This window comes from Scylla paramamosain, chromosome 25 (assembly GCF_035594125.1).
Source record: "Scylla paramamosain isolate STU-SP2022 chromosome 25, ASM3559412v1, whole genome shotgun sequence".
In the NCBI taxonomy this organism is placed as follows: domain Eukaryota; kingdom Metazoa; phylum Arthropoda; class Malacostraca; order Decapoda; family Portunidae; genus Scylla; species Scylla paramamosain.
Window position 1 is genome coordinate 13,437,988 of NC_087175.1, and position 26,137 is coordinate 13,464,124.

The following is a 26,137-nucleotide window of genomic DNA, read 5'->3' on the forward strand; positions in this document are numbered from 1 at the left end:
TTAAATTCCTAATCATCCCTTCATTTAGATAGTTGAACAATGCTCTTATGTTTCTCTCCAGATTATATGTTTCCCCTGTCTTCCTTCTTACATGTACCTCTGGGGACAGCTTATCAGTAACAGTAATTCTAAGGTCTTTCTCTTCACTCTTCACTTTTATTTCCTCATTACCCAATTTATAACTGAAGACTGGCCTCACACAACTATGCCCAAACTTCAACACTCCACATTTCTTTTACATTAAACTCCATTTTCCAAGCGCCACTCCAATCCCAAATCACATTCAGATCTTCCTGTAGAGCTTCACAATCCTCTATTCTAGGGTTGTCAAACTCATTTACCCCAGCGGGCCACATTTCACCAGAGTATATAGTACGTGGGCCAGATAATTATGAGCAGATCGATACCACTTATTTAAGGAATATTATAATAATAATAATTATTAGTGGAACCAGATGAATTATCAGAAAATCTTAACAGTCAGCTGGAAGACTGGAGCAGCAGATGTGCCACAGGCTGCATTAAGGAGTGTGGTCGGCCGTATTTGGACCATGGGCCACGTGTTTGACACCTCTGCTCTATCCTTTCCACTTTTCTCATCAATTTTACATCATCAGCAAATAGACTTATGTAGCTATTCACCCCTTCCATCATATCATTCACATACATATCAAACATAACTAGTGCTAGTACCAACCCCTGTGGGACACCACTAATTACTTCTCTCCATGACGACTTCCCATTTTTGACCACTGTTCTCATTTCTCTTCCTCTCAGAAAGTCACTGATCCAATGTAGGAGTGCTCCTCCCAATCTACCAAACATTTCTAATTTCCACAGCAGTCTCTTGTGGGGTACCTTATCAGATGCTTTCTTTAAATCCAAATAAACACAATCTGCCCATCGCTCTTTCTTGTACTATATCTATGACTCTGGAGTAGAAGCACAATAAATTCATCATACACGAAATTCCTTTTTAAGTCCGAAGTTTCTGTCAGCTAATGTCTCTCTCTTTTCCAGATATTCACTCCATCTTTGCTTCACTATTCTTTTGCACATTTCTGCCATTACAATTATTAATGACACCAATCTAGAATTAGATGGTTCTTCTTTGCTTCCATTCTTATATATGGGGACTATATCTGCTTTTTTTCCAATCTTTGGGCACTACTCCTTCACATAATGAAGTTATGATGAGTTTGTAGATCTTGTGTGAAAGTTGATCTCTGCATTCCTTCAGCACCCAGTTATGTACTCCATTAAGTCCTTGCACTTGTGTGTGTGTGTGTGTGTGTGTGTGTGTGTGTGTGTGTGTGTGTGTGTGTATTTACCTAGTTGTATTTACCTATTTACTGAAAATGGTTACTCCCATGTCTTTTCCTTTGATCTTATAGTAATTTTCTCATTTCCCAAATAGTAGGTGCTTTCAGTTCTTCTCACACTTTTTTCACCACACTACATTTCTTGGCATTAGACTCTGTGTTCCAGCTCAATGATCATTCACTTATCTTGATTAGGTCTTGATTCAGAGCTTCGCAGACTTCTTCATTTGTTACTTTTCTCATAATTTTAGAATTATCAGCAAAGAGACTCATGTAGCTTGTCACCCAATTCATCATGTAGTTTACATATATTGCAAACATAACTGGTGCTAGTACAGATCCTTGCAGAATTCCACTTATAACTTGTCTCCATTTTGACTTATTGCCTCTGATTACCATCCTCATTTTTCTGTATGTCAAGAAGCCGGTCATCCATCTTAATAATAATCCTCCCAGTCTTCCTATATTTTTCAGTTTCCATATTAGCCTTTTGTACGGTACTTTATCAAAATTTTTTTTCAGGTCCAAGTATATGCAGTCAGCCCATCCATCTCTTTCTGTGTGTGTGTGTGTGTGTGTGTGTGTGTGTGTGTGTGTGTGTGTGTGTGTGTGTGTGTGTGTGTGTGTGTGTGTGTGTGTGTGTGTGTGTGTGTGTATTTACCTAGTTGTATTTACTTACTTCTATAATACAGGGTTCAAGCAGGGCTCATAGTGTCCTGTCTCCATATCTATGATTATCCAGTATTTCCTTAAATTTCTGCACATTAGGTGCTGTAACAACCTTTTCATTTACACCATTCCAGATATCCACAGTTCTATGTGGAAAACTGTACTTCTTGATGTCCCTTAAACACTGACTCTTCCTGATCTTCTTTGAGTGCCGTCTCATTCGTCCAGCTTCATCTTCTTCCAGGTCCTGCTTGCCTATTTTCTCAATGCTGTTAACTATTTTATACTTCATTATTAGATCTCCTCTTTCCCTTCTAACTTGTAAAGTTGGCAGTCCCATTTTCTTCAACCTCTCTTCGTACATTAGGTCTTTCAGCTCTGGTACCATCCTTGTAGCTGCTCTCTGAATTCTTTCCAACTTCTTTATATCTTTCTTCATATGTGGAGACCACACCACTGCTGTATATTCCGGCCCGCGATATGGCATAATGGCTATAATTTTTTTTCATCGTAGTCTTATCCATGTAATGAAATGCCACCCTAATATTTGTTAACATCCTGTATGTTGAGCCAAATATCTCACTTTTATGCCATTCTAGGGTCAGGGTATCTTGAAAAAGCACTCCCAGGTCTTTCTTCTCCTTGCTCTTCATTGTTACTTAATCCCCCATTTTATAGTCTCATGCAGATCTTTTACTCTCCCATTTCTATCACATGGCATTTCTTAGCATTGAATTCCAGTATCCACTTCTTGCTCCACCCATAAATCTTGTCAGTATTTTTTTGCAACTTCATATAATCAACATGGCTCTTTATTACTTAGGTCTCCTCTTTCTCTTCTCTCTCATAATGATGGAAGCTTTAATCTCCTTAATCTTCCTTCATAGGTTAAATCTCTCAAAGTTGGTACCAATTTGGTTGCAGCTCTTTGGATCCTTTCTATTTTCCTTATTTCCTTTTTATTTTGGGGTGACCAAACAATTGTGGCATATTCCAGTTTTGGTCGAATCACATATTCTATCAACTTTTTCATCATCTCTTCATCCATGTAAGCAAATGCCCCTTTCATCTTTCTTAGTAACTCATAGGTTTCCCCAACTATTTTGTTTACATGTTTTCTGGTGATAAATTATCACTTATTGTAATTCCTAAGTCTTTTTCTTCTTTGGTTTTCTTAATTTCTACTTTTCCCATGGTGTAGGAACTTGTCAATCTTCTTTTGCTTTTTCCTAATTCCATCCCCTTGCATTTCTTTGCATTGAATTTCACTTCCCATTTCTTACTCCATTTATATATCTTATTTTGACCTTTCTGTAATATTTCACAATCCATATTGTTTTCCACTCTTTTCAATAATTTTGTATTGTCTGGAAACAGACTTATATAACTGTCAACCTCATCCACCATATTGTTGACATACACCAGAAACATTATGGGGGCTAAGACTGTCCCATGTGGTACTCCACTTGTAACTCTACACCATTCTGATTTTTCTCCCTTTGTTATTGTTCTCATTTCTCTATCCCTCAATAAATCTGTAATCCAGTTAAATGTATTTCCTTGCAAACCCCCTATATTTTGAATTTTTCATAGCAGTCTCTGGTGTGGTACCTTATCAAATGCTATTTTAGGTCTAAGTAAACACAGTCTGCCCAACCCTCTCTCTCTTGAATTATATCAATTGCTCTACTATAAAAGCTCACTAAATTCATGACACAAGATCTTCCACTTCTGAAACCAAGTTGTCTGTCAGTCAATATATGTGTTTCTTTTAAATATTCCATCCATCTGTTTTTAACTATTATTTCCACTGTTTTTTGCCACCACACTTGTCAGGGACACTGGTCTGTAATTCAATGGATCTTCTTTATTACCTTCTTTAAAAATGGGCACAATATTGGCTCTCTTCCAGTCTAGAGGAATTTTTCCTTCCTTAAAAGAACATACTAGTGTGTGTGTATGTGTGTGTGTAAGAGTGTTACTGGCCAAGAGCAACAATATATATTGTTATGACTTAGGTTCAGCCCACCTCAATAGCTCCCACTACACATGGGTCAGACTGACTAGCTCTCTCTGGTCTATTGCAGGCATAAACACGATGAATCCAGACCCTTCCTTGTTATCGCAAACTACCAAAACTGAGTTTGCCACTCAGTATAAGCCCCCGACCGAGAAAAGAATATAACATAGGTAAAGCAAGCTCCTGCTTGATGAGAAAGAATCACAAACCACATGCTAGGGAGGCACAGCTAAGATAAATGACACACATGGATGAGGCTTATAATATAATGTGGACAACCTCCCATGTAACAGGCCAAACCATACTCAATAGAATATTATGTGAATGATATTCTGTATGTGAATAGTCTACTTGCAGCCTCCTAGAGGACTACAGGAAGCTACGCACTTGCAGAGTTATGAAATCCTTTGGCTTCTGAACTCCCAGCAGCAAGCTCTGAATGCCAGTCACATTTAACGGTATAAAAATCACTAATGACACAAGTACACAGCAATCAACAGGGCCCAAGATGGTCAGAAAACCATTAGGATGCCTTGATGGAGAGGGTAAGACTCATAGTCTACCACAATTCAACTGGCACTGCACTCAGCCAAGCCTGTGATTGGTGTTTATCCTACCTAACAGGGCAGGGGCATATTGCTTCTAACACTCTGGCAATAGTTACTAGTAATGGCCCTCTAAATTATCCACACACTTGCCACCTTCCTCAGGAGGCCAACCCTTCTATTATATTATATATTGAGCTCAATATGAGGAGGCAAAAGGAAGTTGACAAAATTAATATAGGAAGAAGACTAGGTAGGTGCATGGGTCTTTAAAGTAAACTGGGGAGTGCAGGCAGGTATTTATCATGCCTCAGGCATCTTCTGTTTTTCTTTCACTCTCTTTCTCTCCCTCTTTCATGCCACTCATAACACACCCCCTCTTAAATGAAAATTTTTTTGAAGTTGTATAACTTATAAAATTTTTAGGGTTTTGACTCTGGGCTAATGAATATACAGCTCACAACATACTGGGAGGGGACACACAAATTACAGCCTTACAAAAGAACTCTATGACACTGTCACAGCAACAAAACCAAACAAGGCTACGGCTCAGCCCTTCTTCAGAACACAAACTCAGCCGCTTTTCTTTTTCTTCTCCTTCTACTCCTCTCATGAGATCTGTTTCTGGCTCTCACCCAAGACCTATACTGGCCTCCATTGCAATGCTGGCATGAGGAATTACTCCTGCACAGAGTAATGGTTATGGCATCTTTCCTCCAGCAACTATGGCTACTCCAACTTCTGTGGCTCTTGTCTTTCTTCTTCCTTCTCCTCTTACTCTTCCCTCTGCTTGCTCCACTACTCCACTTACTCTCACCTCTCATGCTCCCTCTGCTACACACCTTACTCTTTCTTCTGTACCTTCTCATCATAATACAAACTTAAGAGCCACTAAACAGTGACAATGACAACCCTGCATCCTCAAGACACTCAGCTCACCCACCAGATGCTTTGGCAGTCTAGAACATTTTTGTGGCACCACCAGGCATCATACTTCCAGGCTGAACAACTCCTTCTGGGCCACCAATCAATGCTAACTCACTGGCCCCTTCAATTTTCCTCACTGGAGACCACACTACATCCTCCATCAGGCATTCACTTCCCACACCTTCAGTCCATCTTGCCTGGTACTGGCTCTTCAGAGCTGCCATATCACACCCATAAAATTAATATACTTAAAGTACCACTTCTATGGCAAAAATAAGAGGGGTCTCCTGCCCACTCTTATTTAAATAAAACAGTACTTCCCAAGTGTGACATGACCAAGCTTATTTTTCACTGTCAGGCACGGCAACACAACTACACTCCACTCCTGTTAACCAACCAGTCAATGACACAGAAGTCACCACAGCGAGCTGATGGCTGCTTCTTTCTAGAAAACAACACACCCATTCCTGCACATGGAGCAAAACTCTCACATGTAACCATCCAAACACAACAACTTTTGGCTCAATCCTGAGTCTGGCCAACATACGTTTGGGCCAACACCACTGGTCCTAGCAACTGCTCCCGTGTACAACCACTTATCATACCCAACTCCCAACTTGTTGGTTCAAGAAGAACCCTACTCAGGTCCAATGCCTGACGCTCAACAACACTTTGGCCACATGAAGCCCCCAGCAACACTATGGATGTCTCACAGATGGCAAGCGGCAAATCATCACCAGCAACCTAATTCAACACTACTCCTGATGCTGTGCTGTAACATTTGTGTCAGCTAGAACACTCTTACAACTTTCACAGGAAGGAGGGATCAGGCTAGCAACATCTCTTGTCCTCCCCATACCAGGAAAATTAAAACTAGCCATAGCACAGGGGAGAGGGGTCCAGATAAGAGATAATCAGGCTTGCCTGCCTGAATAATGTGGCTACACTCAACAAACGTGGCCACATCCAGCCACCAAAACTGCCACAACTACTCCCAAGTCAATCCAACTCAAAATTGGGTCTCCACATGCTACTTGCACATGTGTCTCTTTAACCATGGATGGCACAACAAAATGGAGCATTAAACCTCTGTCCTTTCTCTGCTGGTTATACAAAAATATTGTTACTCTCAATTGACTCTACCTGACCCTCTACTTCCTTAATGCCCTCTCCTGCCTTGGCAAGAAGTGGGGCAACACCTCCCTGAGAGACAGAACCCTCCTTGGTTATGCTGGCAGCTGTAGTAGAAACAGTCAAAAGGGGTGGCTCACTATGTGAGCAAACACCCAATGTGTCTGGTCCTGGCAGGGGAGTAGCCTGCTCCCTGCCTCTGATACACTCCCTAAGGGAGGAAATTCCTTCCTCCACAGCAGAGTTAGGAGTCTCCTCGCTCCTGGCAGTAACCCCTAACATGCCAGACACACCAGGCTGGTGCTTGGACTGAATATTGGTTCCCAAAGCCTCCAAACCAGATGATGAATTCGCTTGAGCACCACCACCTGGTTGCTCTGCAGGATGAGGCAAGCCAGCAAACAGATTATCCAAACCCAACACTTCAGCCTCACTCTCAGCAATACCCCTAAACAAGTCATGTGCTTCCTGCAGTGGCTCTACTGCAGTGCAGGCAGCCCCAGCACAATGATTCATGGACAAGCCTAAGGCTAAGTTTACACTAGTCCATCTTTACGGATTCTATCTCTATTCACTGTCCAACAATGATGTCACAAAAATTAAATCCATACTGAACAGAAGAGTTGGCCTCTGTCTCCGTATCCATGTTTGTCAACTGGGCTGCACAGAGAAGAGACCTCCTCAACAAGGAATTTGTATATTTCTTGCCACCTTCTTGCTTGCAGCTGATGAAAAGAGGCCAGTGAGGTGGAGAAGAGTGTCATTTATTGCACAATAAAGAAGTATAAGTAACTACATGCAAGTGAATCTACAAGGTATGATGGGGGTAGTAGTATCTGCTGTATCAATGCACGGTGTGGTGGCGAGGGAGGCTATACTAGTATTTTCTGGTTGGCTGGTTGTCAGTTATTAACCCCTTCGTTACCGACTCCATGATCCTGACGCGTACCAACCCCCCTTCCCCCGGACCGAGTTTTTCGAGCGCTTCTCATAATTTCGTGTAGGTAGTTAATGTTAATGAATCACTTGCAAGGCCTTCTGATTGTGTTGGAATATCGTCTGATCCTTGCAAGTCATCGTCAAAAGTGGTATAACTCTCAGAATCACTGCTGGAGGAAAACAAAGACGCCATGACGCAACGTGTGTCACTGTCAAATCACTGAGGGGTGGCGGCAATTCACATCACCACCCCCGCCACCACTGCCCAACGTCCTTGAAACACAAGGTGCCAATTAGTCAATTTGTCACTGTCGTAAATTAAAACCATACAAACCGAGAAATATGGAGCCCTGGCTATCATTAATAACCGATGAAGTACGCACGTACTTCATCGGTTCGGCAGCCGAAAATTCACATGAAGTACTATGGTACTTCATCGGTAACGAAGGGGTTAATACTGTCATTACCATAGTTGCTGAGTGAGGCTTATTGCATTTCTGCAGTTTGTTGGGCTGAAACCTGTCCAGTCCATCCTTGTGCTTGTGTTTACATGCTTTGTGGTGTTGCTGGACCTCATACTGGGACCCCAGTCACTCCTCTTTTTCAACGAAGTGTTAAAATGTTTAATATACAATATAGCATTATCACATCAAAAAGCTGTATTCAATAATATTTTTTCATGTATTTGAGTATCATACCTAGAACATTCAAAATATCAGTACGTGCAACACTGTCCATCTCTCCGTACAAAGTTAAACTTGGTTTATCTCTTCCATTCGATGGTGTCTGTTCAAGCGGAGGCAGAAATGGAGCCCAGTTCCCACTACAGTCACTCAAATGGAAACAGTGGTGATATCATTATTGGACAGTGTACAGAAACAGAATCCATAAAATGGAATAGTGTAAACCAGTTCTAACTCTGACTCATCTAAACTCTTGCCAGCACTGGAACAGGCAGGCCTCTGGGCAATCTGCCCCCAGCTGAGGCATCGACACCAACTATGCACTTCTTTTGCAGTGGCCCTGCCGTACTTCATTCAAGCCCAGGAGGTACAGAGGACACAGGCACCTGATGCTGGGGCACTTGCTTTGCCTTGGAGCGAGTAACAACATTAATGGAGTTAAAAACCTCCACAACCTCCACATCTGGGACAGTGTCTATAGATGGTAGCTGCATTCAAACTCTCTCACCTGCCAGGTCATTCCCCAAAAGGAAATTGACACTTGACACTGGCAGGTCTTTTGCTCATGCCACCAGCACCTCTTTGGTCACAAGCAGGCATCATAACCACTGTGACAAAGCTCTCCATGGCACCAATTCCCTGGCACCATATAGGCTTCTCTGAGGCAAGCTGCCCCTCAGTCACATTTCTGCACAGTGACTTCTGTGCTGCTGTCTCTCTCAAAACAGTGACGGGGTACTCATGCCCAGCAATCTCAACAGTGCCCCTATGCAAAAATGAATGGCACTGGTTCAAACCAGACTTCACAGGAGGACAATGAGGTATCACTAACAGATGAGGGTGCAGTGCTTCCTGCCTTTCTATCCTCTTGACCAAACACCAGCTGGACCTTATCACTCTCCTGGTCTCGGCCCTGAGAGACAATGCCACTGGTTTCTGGGGGGACTTGGAAGCCGTGGCTGTCATTGACTTAGGACAATTAAGTTTAAAGTGTCCAGTATTCTTACACTAGTAACAGATAGGTTATATACTATACCTGGGAGTGCTATGCACCATGGTCTCAGTCTGTCTCTGTCAAGGGCTGGATGGAGACTTATTAACAACAGGACTTACTCAAACTGACTTGTTACCAATGCCACTACTATACTGTGGACTTCCTGATAACCCAGTACCTGCTGGCCCGACCCTGCCAGATGTCCCTCTTAACCAGTGAGACACTGGTCAGTGGGCCAACACATAGTCATTTGCTCACGTGGCCACCTCCTCCAAGATTTTAAACCTTTTCTCTCAGAGCAGTGGCACAATCTCATTCTCAGCCTACAACACACAACTTAAATGTTTATTTCTTGCAAAATATTGCAAAACAGCATATGTGTATAGAATATTTTATTTACTTAGAATTACTTGAAATATCAAATCCCCAAAGTATGTACCCTAACCCACAAGACACCCTGCATATATATATATATATATATATATATATATATATATATATATATATATATATATATATATATATATATATATATATATATATATATATATATATATATATATATATATATATATATATATATATATATATATACACACACCCAGTGGAACTTCAGTTACAAAACATCTCCCTTTTTGAACAACTTGGTTTTTCAAACAAAAAATTTAACTTGTAATTGCTTCAGTTGTCATATCATAATTTGGTTTTTGAACAAAGTTACTTGATTTCAAATACTACAAGATGAAGCAAGAGCAGCTATTTATTACTTATTTATAGTTTCCATAAAAATTTCCTTCGTTTTTATGTATTTGGAGGAGAGACACAGAGGATAAGACAGTAATTCAATCTTTGAAATATGTTAAATATGATCCCATTGAAGAAGTTGAAAAATCTTGATGTAAACAAACAAGGTTCTGTGCTCAGGAGTAATCTCAAGACTCCTGTGGCTCTATGACCCACAATGCCATCACTACTGCACAACTGCATTTTCCCAGTAGCTTTTCCCTGTAGCAAGATGTCTAAGTGTTATTATTACCTTAATTTTGGCAGTGAGTGAGTTGCTCCTCTCTGTGTCACTCTGAAAGGCTTCCCTCACTAGATTAGTGACAAAGACCTACATGGTCTAAACAATATCTTTTGATGAGTTCTGTGTCACTAAGTTCATTCAATACATCCTTTCTGGATAAAAAAGAATTATAAGCTGGAGATGTTGTGGAGCGGCCATCTTAGCAGTGGGAGTGTCATTCATTACCCCTTAAGACATGGTGGACGGGTATCTGAGAACAGATGAATTTATTTTACATTGACTCCTATGGGGAAAATAGTTTCAGTTTTCAAACATTTCAAATTTTGAATAGCATTCAGGAGGGAAGGAAGAAAGTTGTTTAAAGACAACTCTCTCCCTCCACACAAAACTACAAGCACCTAATAACACATACATCCCTCACTCAAAAATTTAAAAAATATCATGGCGACTCCTACACCAGCCTTGGAGTCCCCATCTGGGGGAGGGGACCATAAATGTCCCCAGGTCGTAGTGCCTTACTGTCGATGACCCTAAGTGTCTTGACACCTCCCCTCAACTTTTTCTTCATTAACTTCTGCAACATTCACAGTCTAAGATCTAATTTTCAGTATGTAGAACACCACCTCTCCTCTTCTAAACCTCATCTTCTTTTCCTCTCTGAAACTCAGGTGTCTGAGGCAACTGACAGTAACCCCTTTTCTGTTCCCTCCTACTTTCTCTATCCTCATTTTCGATCCAAAGCTGGATGTTGCGTTTATGTGTGCAATGACTTAACCTGCTTTCGTGCCCACGCTCTTGAATCTTCCGAGTTTTCCACCATCTGGCTACGACTACAGAGTCACTCTCAAACTAAATTTATCTGTGCTGTATACCTTTCACTTAACTCCTCTGACTATAAGAAATTCTTTGACTATCTTAACTTCCAAAGTGGAGCACATTCTGACTCTCTTCCCTTTTGCAGAGATCTCCATTCTTGGAGACTTCATTGTTCACCACCAGCTTTGGCTTTCCTCTCCCTTCACTGACCATCCTGATGAACTAGCCTTCAAGTTTGCTATCCTCCATGACCTAGAGCAATGGGGAGTTTTTGGAACTAAACTGCTAGAGGTCGTTGCTGCTCATCTAACTGTAGGAAAGAGAGCTAAAATATTGTTGTAGTAAACCCAGGTGCGTAAAGATGCATAGAACATTGATCATCATGATACTATTGAAATGATGTATCGACTTTTCAATATCCAGTATGGATAATATTGAGAGAATGTGGTCAAATTGATTATTTTTTGTGTGATTATCGAGTAAATTACTAACATTATTTTAAATAAAGCATATTACAAGTATAAAAACAATTGATTTGGACAATAAAAAAAAAAAAAATCACTCTGTACTATATAGTATGACAACCTACTCAGTAACATCGTGATATATGGCTGTATTTTTTTTTTGTAGGGATTTTAGCATCCCTCTCACGAAGCAAGTGACAAAGCAAAGTAATCGAGAACCAAAACAAACATCTCTCAGGCGATCCTGCTGCTGCTGTAGTGTCCAGCTACTGTAATCCATTGCTTAGGGCGTAGTGGAGATGGGCACCGCAGCAACATTCAACTTCTTGTTCAACAACATGTTTCTTAAGTTCAACCAGCGTGGCCGAGTCAGGTGTTTGTTTTGGTTAGATACATCATTACTATCGCCAGGACACTCGAGTTGCCAATTTTTGTATTAAAATTGCCGTATCCATAAATTAGGAAGATCTATGTAATTTGGACTTTTCACTGTCACAAACATGTTACCTTTATGTTTACTGTCGTCAAGATTAAGACGTTTCCAATCAAGAGTGTATTCATTTGGAAATCTTAAGATGACCAAATAAATCTAAATGCCGATTCACTAGAAAATCAACTTATATACATTTGTTCATGAAAAGAGTTTGATTTTACTTGTGTTACTGCTTAGAAGGGATTACGTAGAAAAATATATTACATGAGCCCATTGCATCTTCATATAAATAGAATAACACTGTTGGTATATCTTATATTGCTTGTATGTGAGAGAAGAGTTTGCATCTGTGCTGCCACCTGGTGACAACCACTAGTTCTGAAAACTCCCCATTGGTGCAACTCGTATTCCTGACCGTCTTGGAGATACGCCAAACATTCTTGGCCTTTTCCTGACCTCTAATCCTTCTGCTTATGCTGTCACCCTTTCTCCTCCATTGGGCTCCTCCGATCACAATCTCATATCTGTTTCTTGTTCTATTGCTCCAATCCCTCCTCAGGATCCCCCTAAGCGAAGGTGCCTGTGGCGTTTTGCCTCTGGTAGTTGGGGGGACCTGAGGAGGTATTTTGCTGATTTTCTTTGGAATGACTACTGCTTCCATGTCAGAGACTTCTTGTCCTATCCACTTCTATGCTGATGATACCACCCTGCACTTTTCCATGTCTTTGCATAGACATCCAATCCTTCAGGAAGTAAACATTTCATGCAGGGAAGCCACAGAACGCTTGATTTCTGATCTTTCAAAAATTTCTGATGTTGGCAGATCAAACTTGGTATTGTTCAATGCCTCAAAAACTTAATTCCTCCATCTATCAACTCAACACAACCTTCTAGACAACTATCCCCTCTTCTTCAATGACACTCTACAGTCCCCCTCTTCTACACTGAACATCCTCAGTCTGTCCTTTACTTATAATCTGAATTGGAAACTTCACATCTCATCTCTAGCTAAAACAGCCTCTATGACATTCTGAGACGTCTCCACCAGTTTTTCTCACCCCCCCCCCACCTGCTAACTCTGTACAAGGGTCTTATCCATCCATGTATAGAGTATGCTTCACATGTCTGGGGGATTCCACTCATACTGCTCTTCTAGACAGGGTGGAATCAAAAGCTTTTCGTCTTATCAACTCCTCTCCTCTAACTGACTGTCTTCAGCCTCTCTCTCATCGCCACAATGTTGCATCTCTAGCTGTCTTCTACCACTGTTTTCATGCTAACTGCTCTTCTGATCTTGCTAACAGCATGCCTCCCCTCCTTCTGCAGCCTCGTTACACAAGACTTTCTTCTTTCTCTCACCCCTATTCTGTCCACCTCTTTAACGCAAGAGTTAACCAGTATTCTCATTCATCCCTTTCTCTGGTAAACTCTGGAACTCCCTGCCTGCTTCTGTATTTCTACCTTCCTATGACTTCAATTCCTTCAAGATGGAGGTTTCAAGACACTTATCCCTCAGTTTTTGACTACCGCTTTGGATCCTTTTATGGGACTGGCATTTCAGTGGGCATTTTTTTTTCATTGGATTTTTGTTGCCCTTGGCCAGTGTCCCTCCTACATAAAAAAAATAAATAAATAAATAAGTTCGAAAACTGAGGTTCCACTGTATATTCAATAATCAAAACTATTTTCTCTATAGGATTTAATGTAAAATAGATTAATCTGTTCTCAGACACCCATCCACCATGTCTTAACGGGTAATGTCTGACATTCCCACTGCTGAGATGGCTGCTCCACAACATCTCCAGCTTAGAATTTTTGTTTTATCCAGAAAGGATGTATTGAATGAACTTAGTAACAGAACTCATGAAAAGATATTATTTAGACTATGCAGGTCTTTATCACCAGTCTAGTGAGGGAAGCCATAAAGAGTGACAGGGAGGAGCAACCCACTTGCTGCCAAGATTAAGGTGATCATAATACTTAGACATCTTGCTGCTTGGAAAAGCTACTGGGAAAATGCAGTTGTGTAGTATTTATGGCATTGTGGGTCACAGAGAAAGCCATAGGAGGCTGATGATAACTCCTGAGTTCCTTGATCTTGATCGTGATCCTACAGGAGGCTCAGGATTCCTCCCAAGCCAGGCCTTTACATCGGCACTCCTGTAGGGAAAACAAAGAACGACAAATAGAAAACGGCATACAGAGTCATACAGTCGAACCTTGTTTGTTTACATTAAGGTTCTTCAACTTCTTCAACAGGACAACATTTAACTTATCTCAAAGATTGAATTACTGTTTTACCCTCTGTGTCTCTCCTCTAAATATATAAAAATGAAAGAAATTTTTATAGAAACTATAGATTAGGAATAAATGGCTGCTTTTGCTATGGCTTCTAGTATTTGAAATCAAGTAACTGAATTATGATGCTACAGCAACCAAAGGAATTTTTTATTTTTTTTTTCAAAAACTGATTTGTTCAAAAAGGGAGATGTTCACTAACCAAGGTTCTACTGTATATATACACACATACATATATATGCATATATACATACAGTAACCCCCTGTTATATTGGACCCCATTATAGTGGATTTCTGGATTTAATGGACATGTATGGCCTACAGACTATCCATTGGATTTACCAGATAAATGTCAGTAAATGAGGCAGAACATCCGGCCAGCAGCCAGAATGTTAACTGTGTATCATTATTGATAATTCACAAAATGCTTACAACACATATTCCACAGGATTTTACATCAGGTACATGTTTGTCATCATTGCAAATATTTTATTACACTGTGGTGTGCTGGCATGTTTGGAGCTTCCTTCTAGTGGAGCTCAGCCTAGTAAGAAATCCTAGTAAGTGGCGGTAGCAGTGAGGCAGCGAGGGGAGTGAATGAGGGGAGGGAGGAATGCCATGGGTGGTGGTGGTGGTGATAGTGAGCAGACACCACACTGATCAGGGTTGTGCTGTCTGCCATAATTATGGTATTTCTGCCATAATTTGGTCTTTATCTGCCATCTGTCATACATTGTCTACAATACACCATGCCATGATGTATAGAAAAAAAATGTCATCATTTTTACATTACTATATAATAATTTGGGATGGACAGCAGGGTAGCCCTAGTACCCACACACTGCTTCTGCCTTGGTCTCTCACTGGGAAATGTTATTAGAGGTTGTGGCACTCCAGTCCCACTCACCACTGCTTTTACTGGATTTTTGCCTTTAACGTCAGTGGCTTTGCCCCAATTAGTCCGGTACAATGAGGGTTTATTCTCTCTCTCTCATTATATATATATATATATATATATATATATATATATATATATATATATATATATATATATATATATATATATATATATATATATATATATATATATATATTGAACCCCCAGTTTATTGCAGTTCGGTTATCACTGGTTCATTTTTTCCTTGTTCCTTGTTTTTTCCTTTGAACCTAATTATTTTTACAATGCAAAATATCCCACTTTATCATAGAAAAATCAGCTATTATATTTTATCACATACAAGCTAAATCGTGGTATGGATTGAGGAAATACCCAGACGAGGGTATAGGTGCACTTGCTTATTTAGCAACACTGCTTGCTGATAAGGTGGTGGCCAGGCATAGGCAATGGTGCATTTCATGCAAGCCCTTTCAACAGTCATCTGTTGGTAGACAGAGTGGGTACCAGTTGGTGTTAGTTGGTCAGCCATGCAAGCAGTAATTTTCATTGCCACTCTCAAATTGTTTGTGGGTTGGTGTATTTGGATTGGTGGCAGTTTGGTGTGTTCATGTTAGTGCTGTAAATTGCTGTTACTGTTGGGTGGTGGATGGGTTGGATGATCGTCACCAGTCACTGCCGTGTATGGGTTGTTATCCTTGTAGTGGTGGTTTGGTGTGTTATGTAAGTGTTGTACAAATATTCTGGTTATCATTGGGTGGGTGGTGTGTTGTACACACACAGTACTTATTCCTAATTCGCCAAGTTGGAGGTAAATCATCATTAGTGCCATGAGGTGATTGGTTTAATTAGCTGCTTTATGTATTTTTTTTTAATCAATATATTGTGGATTTTAGTACTTTACAGGTGCCTTTGCAACATAACCCTGCAGTGAACTGGGGCTCACTATATATATATATATATATATATATATATATATATATATATATATATATATATATATATATATATATATATATATATATATATATATATATATATATAAAATGCACACTCAAGTACCAATACTTGAAGAGGACTCAAAAGATTTTACTAAAACTAGAGAAGTGTCTTGAGACCTCATTTATTTACCTAATCATATTTACCTAGCTGTGATGTACAGGAAAGGATACATACTGTCATGTCTCAGTATTTACAAGCATCCAACTTTTACTCAAAGTCATGAGTACTTCCATAGACTACTTTCTCATCTTAATTATTCAAACCTTTAATCCTTCTGTCTTTATGTCTTTCCTACAAGTTGTCATCTTCAGTTATCTTCCATGCCCTCTCCTTATCATAATGGGTCTTAATATCACAGAAAAGAGTGTTGTCATGGGATTTGTTCAAGTATTTGTGAACAGTAGGGGTTACTTCCAACTGAAAAAAAAAGGTTCTGTGTGAAAAAGGAAGATAGATACAGAACGAATAAATTGATGGAATGTGAAGTGAAGAAAGATCCATTCATTACTACTAAGGAGATAAAAGGGAAGCATCTCAGTTTGCTGGGAAATGTTGCAGTGTCAATAATTAAACATTGATTGCAGAAAGACTTGAACCTACCCTATTGCTTTGCAACTCACAAGCCTCTTCTGACCAAGAGAATGAGGAAGCAGTGACTCAATTTTTGCAAGGCATACATTAACTTTCTTTGTAGGCAAGTTTGCTAGGATCCATTATAATGTAAGGAGAATTAAATGAGTGATGAAAGTGGATCATGGCAAAGGGGAAATGGGCAGGGGACCTTATTTGAACTCCATCTGTTTTTGTGCATCAACAGAGAAGTATAGATTGCCTCTGCCTAATTTGGGATTTCAGTCAAAGATCTCATGGATGTAAGTAAACCAAGCATTGTTTTCTCTGCACACACTAGAGGGATACTATATTCTTTATTCATTATTCATAAGGACAGTGATTTTCCTTTTTCCCAAATTTTCTGAACAATTAGTTTTTTAGGATATGGTAACTATTTCTTGAACATTATGCTTTAGTGTCTTGTGTAGTGATTTATGGATTAGAGCTTATGCTCATTTCATGCAGTTATGGTTTTTACTTTCAAGTTACTCAGAAACTATTTTGGACATTAGTAACATACAAAAATTTTAGTGCTACCTAGTTACCTGTAATGCTTGTATTTCTTTCAGGTTATAATGACATCCAGTTGATGTTCAGTTCACAGTTTTTCATGGACTACCCATCTGTGACATCCCTCCATATCTCCCTCAAGGCTACCACCACAGGCACTGCAGTTGGTATGTCTTGTGACTCACTAGAGTGTGTGGGAGAGAGCTGCAGTCCTGCTTGTGTCTGACATTATTAGAGAAAGCAATCTAGTGTTGAACAATATTTAGCCATAAGTGAAAGAATCCCTATGTAATGATGGAGTTTTTTTTAAAGAAAAGTGAGTCATTTTCCCACTGCTTTATATCCTTAAATTTTAGATTTAGAATTATAAAACAAACTCCACAAGAAGCACTCATTTTCCTATCTAAGAAATACAAAGGATTTCATGTTAGGATTGTATGTGCCATGGTTAAGATGTAAGTATAAGAACAGTGTCTCAACTTGCTGGCTATGTAGCTTCATACTAGTGTGTCCTTTCAAAGGGCTGTGACTACAATTAGTGTTCAACACGGGATATCAGTCAACTTTTTTTTTTTCAATTGTGCCTGCTGCACTCATGGGGAGAGGAAAATCCTGGCTTTTATTTACTAAAGCATCAGAAAGAGGTAAAAAGAAAAAAAAAAACATGATATCAGTAGGAAGTAGTTTTGTAACCAATGCCAATTTATGCTCAAAACAATATCCTTACACATCTATTTTATTTAAAATAAGGATCTCTTTTACCTGTCAAGATTAATTGATTAAATTCAACCTGATAGTATATAATTGGCTAAATAATAATATAGATGAAAATCTGTATATATCTTTTTTTTTTTTACTGGTAAACTCTTGAACTGTTTTTCTACTTATGTATTTCCTCCTGGCTACAACTGAACAATTTTGTCAAGATAAGTTGGCTTCTTTCTTGGTTCTCTTACTCTTATTTTCTTTTTGAGAACAATATTTGAGCAGATTAAAAAAAAAAAATTTGGTCATTCTTGATACATTTTTCTTCTCCTTTTCCCTGTAAAAAAAAAAAAAATTTTGGTCATTCTTGATACATTTTCTTCTCCTTTTCCCTGTAAGTCTCCTCCGCTTATTTCTGTCCCTTGCATCTTCTGTGATTCCCATTCTTTGCAGATCTACCATAATTCCATCCCTTCATCTCACTCCCTGTCTTCCCTTTGATCCTCTGATTTTTTTAAGGTTCATTTAATTGATTCCTGGTCATTTCTTACTTCACGACCAAACTAATGCATTTTTTATCTTCTTATCACTCCCATAATGCATTCTACTCCTGTTCAACTCCTGACTTCTTCATTTTGTAGATGTTCACTGAGTGATATGCCCATTCTCATCTCTGCTCTTTCCAACTTCCTCTCTTCTGTATTCTTTTGTGCTCATGTTTCTGCTCCATGTTATAACATTGAATTATATCTTTACCTTAAGCCTTTCTGATGTTCTGTTATAAAAACATGGAGTGCACTAGATCAGTCAGTAGCATGTCTGACTACAATGCATGAAGTCTCGGGTTCAAATCCTGGTGACAGATGGAATTTTTTGGGATGATTGCCCTCTCCTTGGTTCACCCAACCTTAAATGGATACTGATCAGCTGTGATTGGGAACATAAAGGCAGCGGAGAAAGGAACTGGCCACCCTACTTCATATGCTGAAGCCCAAGAAGGATGACGCTACCAACCCTACACTCATAGAGTACAGCACACCTTTACGTTACTTATCAAAAAAATATCCAGAAACTTCCCAACACTTTCTCCATCCTGATTTTATTCTCTCCTTGACTTATATACTTGGGAGTCAGTCACCCATATGCCACTCTCATGGTTTTCATCTTCACTGCGATGGTGATGGAATCCTTCACCCTCTTGCCAGGGACTGTTAGTATCTTTTCTGACATTGTAGCAGGCACAGGAAAAGCTGGAAAAGAACACACAAATAGTAATGCAAATTATAACACCACAGGAAACACAGCTCACATATGGCAGCAACAAGTGAGGTGAATGGACTCCTGGCAAGCAGTGTTGACAGACAGTCTGGTGTCAAGACATGATTATCACTTTGTGCTTGTGATCATAATGCAAAATTTAGCTATTGTATAATGAAATGTGTTCCCTAGTAACTGTAAATTGTAAAAGTAAAATATTGCAGAGCAATGCATTGTATAGCACAGGAGCAGTGTATTTGCATGCATATTATAAAAAAAAACAGACCAAGGCAGGACATTCATCTTTAAAGGAAAATTTGTGTTTAGGATTGAAAAATAAAAAGTTCATGTTCAGAACTTCTACTGCATAAGATTGTGAAGTCACAGGTTTAAGAGTCTTATTGACTCTTCTAGATAGGCAGGAAAATGAAACTGTGGGATGGTAATTTGAAAAATTAGAGTGGTTCCCCTTTTTAGGAACAGGCTGAATGTAGGCAAACTCCCACCATGAAGGAAAGACAAATGTTGAAAAACAGAATTTGAAGAGTCTGACCAGACAACATGCAAGTGCATTGAATTACAGATATCATTTAGAATTATATATATCATTTGGTGGGAAACCATAAGGTCCATAATTCTTGTCAGGACAGCCAGTGAGGGCATGATAATGTGCCAATTCCTTGGTCACATAAAAAAAAAAAAGTAATGTGTGTGTATAACTGACTGGTGTAAACTGAAGTACGAAAAGGAGAAACTAATCAGTCCCCAGGTTGGACTGCTCTTCTGGTATCAACCCTAAGTGTCTTGACACCCCCATCAACTCTTTTTTCATTAACCTCTGCAACATTTGCAGTTTAAAATCTAATTTTCAGTCTGTAGAACACCACCTCTCCTCTACTAAACCTCATTTTCTTTTCCTCACTGAAACACAGGTGTCTGAGGCTCCTGACAGTAGCCCTTTTTCTGTTCCCTCCTACTTTCTATATCCTCATTTTCCATTCAAAGCTGGATGTTGCATTTATGTGCACAACTACTTAACCTATTCTCATGCCCATGCTCTTGAATCTTCCAAGTTATCCACCATCTGGCTATGACTACAGAGTCACTCTCACACTAAATTTGTCTGTGCTGTATACCTCTCATCTAACTTCTCTAACAATAACATTTTTTTTGACTACTTAACTTCCAAAATGGAGCACATTCTGACTCTCTTCCCTTTTGCAGAGATCTCCATTTTTGGAGACTTTAATGTTCACCACCAGATTTGGCTTTCCTCTCCCTTCACTGACCATCCTGGTGAACTAACCTTCAAGTTTGCTATCTTCCACGACCTAGAGCAATTAGTGCAACACCCTACTCGTTTCCTGACTATCTTGGAGATACACCCAAAATTCATAACCTTTTCCTAACCTCTAATCTTTCTGCTTATGCTGTTACCCTCTCTCCTCCATTGGGCTCCTCCAATCACAATCTCATATCCAATTACTCCTCAGTATACCACTAAGTGGAAGTGCCTCTGACATTTTGCCTCTGTTAGATTGGAGGACCTGAGGAGGTATTTTGTTGATTTTCCTTGGAATGACAACTGCTTCCATGTCAGAGACCTGTCTGTGTGCTGAGTGCATGACAGAGGTGATAGTGTCACATTCCTCATTCTTTTTTCTTGACCTAAACCTTCCAAACCTTAGTTTAACATGGCCTGTTCTCGTGCTATACATGATATAGGTGGCCCACAAAAGGTACTTGAGCCTTCCATCACCAGAAACTCATACACTTTATATTTCTGCCCGGAAACATGCCAAGTCTGTTCTTCAACTAGCCCTAAATTCCTTCATTAATAGAAAGTGTCAAAATCTTTCAAGATCTTGACTTCTGGCAACTGGCCAAAAACATCTCCAATAACTTTGCTTCTTCTTTCCCTCCTTTATTTCAACCAGATGGCACCACTGCTATCACATCTATCTCTAAAGCTGACCTCTGCTCAAACAAACAAAATTTAGGGATTGTTCTTCCCTCTCTTTTTTGTTACCTATTAAAATTCTTCACAACAATGTTTTCCATGCCTTCACTGGTCTAAACTCTTGGAAGGGTTTTGGACCTGATAGGGTCCCTCCTATTATTCTCTGAAACTGCACCTCTGTGCACCTTGCCTAGTCACACTCTTTGAATTCTGTCTGTCAACATCTATCTTTTCTTCTTGCCAGAAGTTTGCCTACATTCAGTCTGTTTCTAAGAAGGGTGACCGTTCTAATCCCTCAAACTACCATCCTATTGGTTTAATTTCCTGCCTATCTAAAGTTTTTAAATCTATCCTCAACACTAAGATTCTTAAACATGTATCACTTCACAACCTTCTATTTGATTGCCAGTATGGGTTCCGTCAAGGCCACTCTACTTGTGATCATCTGGCTTTCCTTACTGAGTCTTGGTCATCCTCTTTTAGAGATTTTGGTGAAACTTTTTCTGTTGCCTTCGACATATCAAAAGCTTTTGATATGTCTGGCACAAAGTCTTTGGTTTCTAAACTACCCTTCTATGGCTTCTATCCTTCTCTCTGTAACTTCATCTCAAGTTTCCTTTCTGACCATTCTATCGCTGCTGTGTTAGATGGTCACTGTTCTTCTAAATCTATTAACAGTGGTGTTCCTTAAGGTTCTGTCCTGTCACCCATTCTCTTACTATTATTCATCAATGATCTTCAAAACCAAATTTCTTGTCCTATCCACTTTTACGCTGATGATACCATCCTGCACTTTTCCACGTCTTTTCGTAGACATCCAACACTTCAGGAAGTAAACAGTTCACACATGGAAGCCACAGAGTACCTGACTTCTGATCTCTCTAAAGTTTCTGGTTGGGACAGAGAAAACTTGGTAATGTTTAATGCCTCAAAAACTCAATTCCTCTATCTATCAACTCAACACAACCTTCCAGACAACTATCGCCTCTGCTTCAGTGACACTCAACTGATCCCCTCTTCTACACTGAACATCCTCGGTTTGTTCTTCTCTTATAATCTAAACTGGAAACTTCACATTTCATCTCTAGCTCAAACAGCTTCTATGAAGTTAGGCATTCTGAGACATCTCTGCCAGTTTTTCTCCCCCCCCCCCCCCAGTTGCTAACTCTGTACAAGGGCCTTATCCATCCATGTATGGAGTATGCTTCACATGTCTTTGGGGGGACGGTTTCCACTCATACTGCTCTTTTAGACAGGATGAATCAAAAGATTTTTGCCTCATCAACTCTCCTCTAACTGACTGTCTTCAGCCTCTTTCTCATTGCCACAATATTGCATCTCTTACTATCTTCTACTTCTATTTTCATGCTAACTGCTCTTCTTACCTTGCTAACTGCATGCCTCCCCTCTTCCCGCAGCCTTGCTGCACAAGACTTTCTTCTTTCTCTCACCCCTATTCTTTCCATCTCTGTAATGCAAGAGTTAACCAGTATTTTCAACCATTCATCCCTTTCTCTGGTAAACTCTGGAACTCCCTGCCTGCTTCTGTATTTCTACCTTCCTCTGACTTGAACTCCTTCAAGAAGGAGGTTTCAAGACCCATCTTCAATTTTTTACTATTGCTTCGGACCCTTTTCGGGGACCGGCATCTCATTGGGTTTTTTTTATTTTTTTATTGGATTTTTGTTGCCCTTGTCTGGTGTCCCTCCTACATAAAAAAAGTTACTGATTAAAGTGAAAGAGTAAACTAAATAAGTAGATATCTTTACTGTAATAATCAGGATGGACACTTAACCAAAGAGGATTTCCATCTATTCAAGTCTCCCCCTTTCTCTAGGGCTGAAAACCCTGAGGGAAGAACTACTGACCTATCTATCTAAACATCCAAATACTCTAAGGATCCTGGAGTGCTTATCCGTGCTGTGGGTGGATGTAAGTCTGTGCAGCTCCTTCAGGCCAGTTGGAGTTTGGGTGTAGAGTGGCCATGCTGGGTGGTCATCCAGTCTCACTGGTGATGTGAGGATGGAGCAGAGAGAGAGGTGACAACAGGGTGGAGGCCTGCAGGTGTGTCACTGGTGGTCCCTCACAGTTCTTGGTCACTCATAGTCAGCCTCGTGATCACTCATAGTCATGTCCTTCCTCCTGGTGTCACCTGGCTTCACTTTGACAACACCTATGGGGAATCTTTTGGTGTCATCTCTCTGCTAGCTGGTTCCCTTGGGGTGTTGTCAACACATGGTGGCCACCAACTCACTGTTCCTGCCTGGACTGAGGTTCTTGAATAATAGGAGGGCATGTCTTCTTGCACTGGGTGTCAGAACCAGAGAGAACAAAGATGACAGCGTGGGTTTGTTAGTCAGGGTGTGGATATCCTTCCGTGCTCACCTGGTGGCTGCTGATAGGCCACAATTCTCATCCACACTACTTAATCACCACGGAATCCATCCTGCTCTATACCTCCATCTCACATGCCTAACTAATATCCTCCTCTGCCTGGGTTTGGTATTATCATTGCACAATATTCTCATTTAAGTGAGTTACCTGAGTGAGTGGCCTCTAGCACATGCTTTTCAAAACAACTAGGAGGTGAGTGGGGAGTCTGTGAGAGATTTTTAGGGAGAACTAGTGTAATCTCCACCCTCTTAAATGTAAAATCTGATACGTGGCTCATCTGTTACTATGTCTGAAAATCTCTCATGCAGCCCACTCACCTTTACATTTTCATAAGTTCTAACATTTGCATACAAGTAAAAAACACACAGCTGTCAGGTTGGCATCTGTTTCTACTTCATCTCCCCTCAAATTTTCTTCCAAAGTTTTCTTTTTCTCCCAGGAGACATCATCACTTTTTCAGTACTGTTGTGTCCAGGAGTCTTTTTGGGACCTGACCCTCTGGTTGATTCAGATCCTTTGTTCCCCCAATGGTCCTGCCTCTGGAGTGGTAGGATAAGAGCATGGCTACCCTGTCCTCAACCCGGGGAGAATGTGTTACCTTCTGGTTGGGTTAATGTGATAACTTTACAGTGCCTAAGGCATCTTGGGTGTCTATCATCTTCCAGAGAAGGTCCAGTGTCACCAGCTGGCTCCTCATCTGAGCTGGAATAAAAGGAAGAGTTGGAGTCAGTTTGTCCTAAACTTCCAAATGTACCAAGGGCCTTTCACTAACTGTTCTCCAGGAATTTCCTAATACTCCTCAATATATCTCCTTGGAGGTTGCCTAATTCCAACAGGTCATGGCTCTACTTTGTCCTCTTCTTCATCCTCGGGGGGTAATATGAGTTCCTCGGGTTCCACTCATAGTATGGTTTCACTTTGTGGCTTGTTGCACACATGTATTGTCCTAAAGATTCTCCAGGATATATGCACTCCCATCCTATAAAACTTCTTTCACTTTGTAGGGGCCTAAAACACTTAGGTGTCAGTTTCTGTTCTACCACTGATGATGCTACCTCTTTCTTAATCTACACCAACCAGTCCTTTCCCACTTTCTGATCCTTCCTACCCCTGTTGGGTTTGTCCCTCCATTTCTGGGACATTTCCCTATTAGTCTGCTGGATCGCTTCATGTACTATTTGCAGATCAGGGTCCTCATTCATTTGGAGTAGATGGTACATTAGGTAATATGGCTGTTCACCAGTGGTTTCATGGACTGCACTATTCAACACTTTTTGGCACTTTGTGAGACACTCTGTCCACTTTATGGGTTGGCTTCTACACAATATGGTGAGCACTGTCTTCATGATACGATGCATTTGCTCTGACACTGAATTTCCCTCGGGATGGTAAGATGTAAAGTGGACTAATTTGATGCCATACCCTTGGCACAGTTCACGCAAAGTTTCTGAGGTGAACTCTGGTGCAGTCTGTTCGGAGCACTCTGGGGATTCCAAAGTCTCCAAGATACATTTCCAACTTCCCAACTACCTCCTCGGCCATCCTAGTTCTTAATTTAAGGAATTTTACATAGTGGAAATAATGGTCAGTGATGGTTAAGACGTGATGGAAACCTTGGGCACTAGGAACCATTTCAGTAATATCAATACTAACTCTCTAGAGCCCTATGAACAGCTGGTAATTCTTGCCATGGTTTTTTGCAATCCTTATCGACATGTGATACATTGTTTAACAAATTTCCTTACATCAGATCTCAGGTTAGGTCACTAAAATATTCTTCTGCTTTGAGGATTGTCTTCAACTCAACTGTCCAAGATATCCTGACTCTTTCACATGGGCTAATGTTAAGGCTTCCTTTCTGAGTGTTAGATATAATTAGTTTCTATAAGAAGGTATTGTTTGGTTTAACTTTTGTGAGGTGAAATACAGTGGAACCTCAGTTACCAAATGCCTCCCTTTTTGATCAAATCATTTTTTTGACAAAAATTTTTTCGACAAAAAAAAACTCGTAATTGCTTTGGTTGCCATACCATAATTTGGTCCTCAAACAAAGTTACCATATTTACTGGCATATTAGACTCACCTCTGCATAAGACACTCCTCTATTTTACAAGAATGTTTTGTGGAAAAAAATGTATTATGTTTCATCATAAGGTTACTGAAAAAAAAAAAAAATGTAGTGTGTGTGTGTGTGTGTGTGTGTGTGTGTGTGTGTGTGTATTTACCTAGTTGTATAATACAGAATTCAAGCAGGGTTCATAGTGTCTTGTCTCCATATCTATATTTATCTTGCATTTCCTTTAATTTATGCACATTTGCTGCTGTAACAACCTCTTCATTTAGGCCTTTTCATACTTCTGTGTGAAAAACTGTACTTCTTGATGTCCTTCAAACACTGACTCTTCCTGATCTTCTTTGAGTGCCCTCTCGTCCACCCAGCTTCATCTTCCAGCAACACCAGGTCATGCTTGTCTATCTTCTCAATGCAGTTTACTATTATATACATCATCATTAGATCTCCTTTTTCTCTTCTA

At 40.1% G+C, this 26,137-nt stretch overlaps 1 protein-coding gene across 1 annotated transcript in view; it reads left to right on the top strand.

Annotated features, from left to right (window-relative positions):
* The window catches only part of LOC135113220 (uncharacterized), a 633,180-nt gene that overhangs the window by 277,937 nt on the left and 329,106 nt on the right, over positions 1 to 26,137 (top strand). The window contains exon 26 of the mRNA XM_064028389.1: positions 17,347 to 17,454. Coding sequence (XP_063884459.1) covers positions 17,347 to 17,454 — 108 coding nt within the window. The remainder of the gene's footprint in view (positions 1 to 17,346; positions 17,455 to 26,137) is intronic.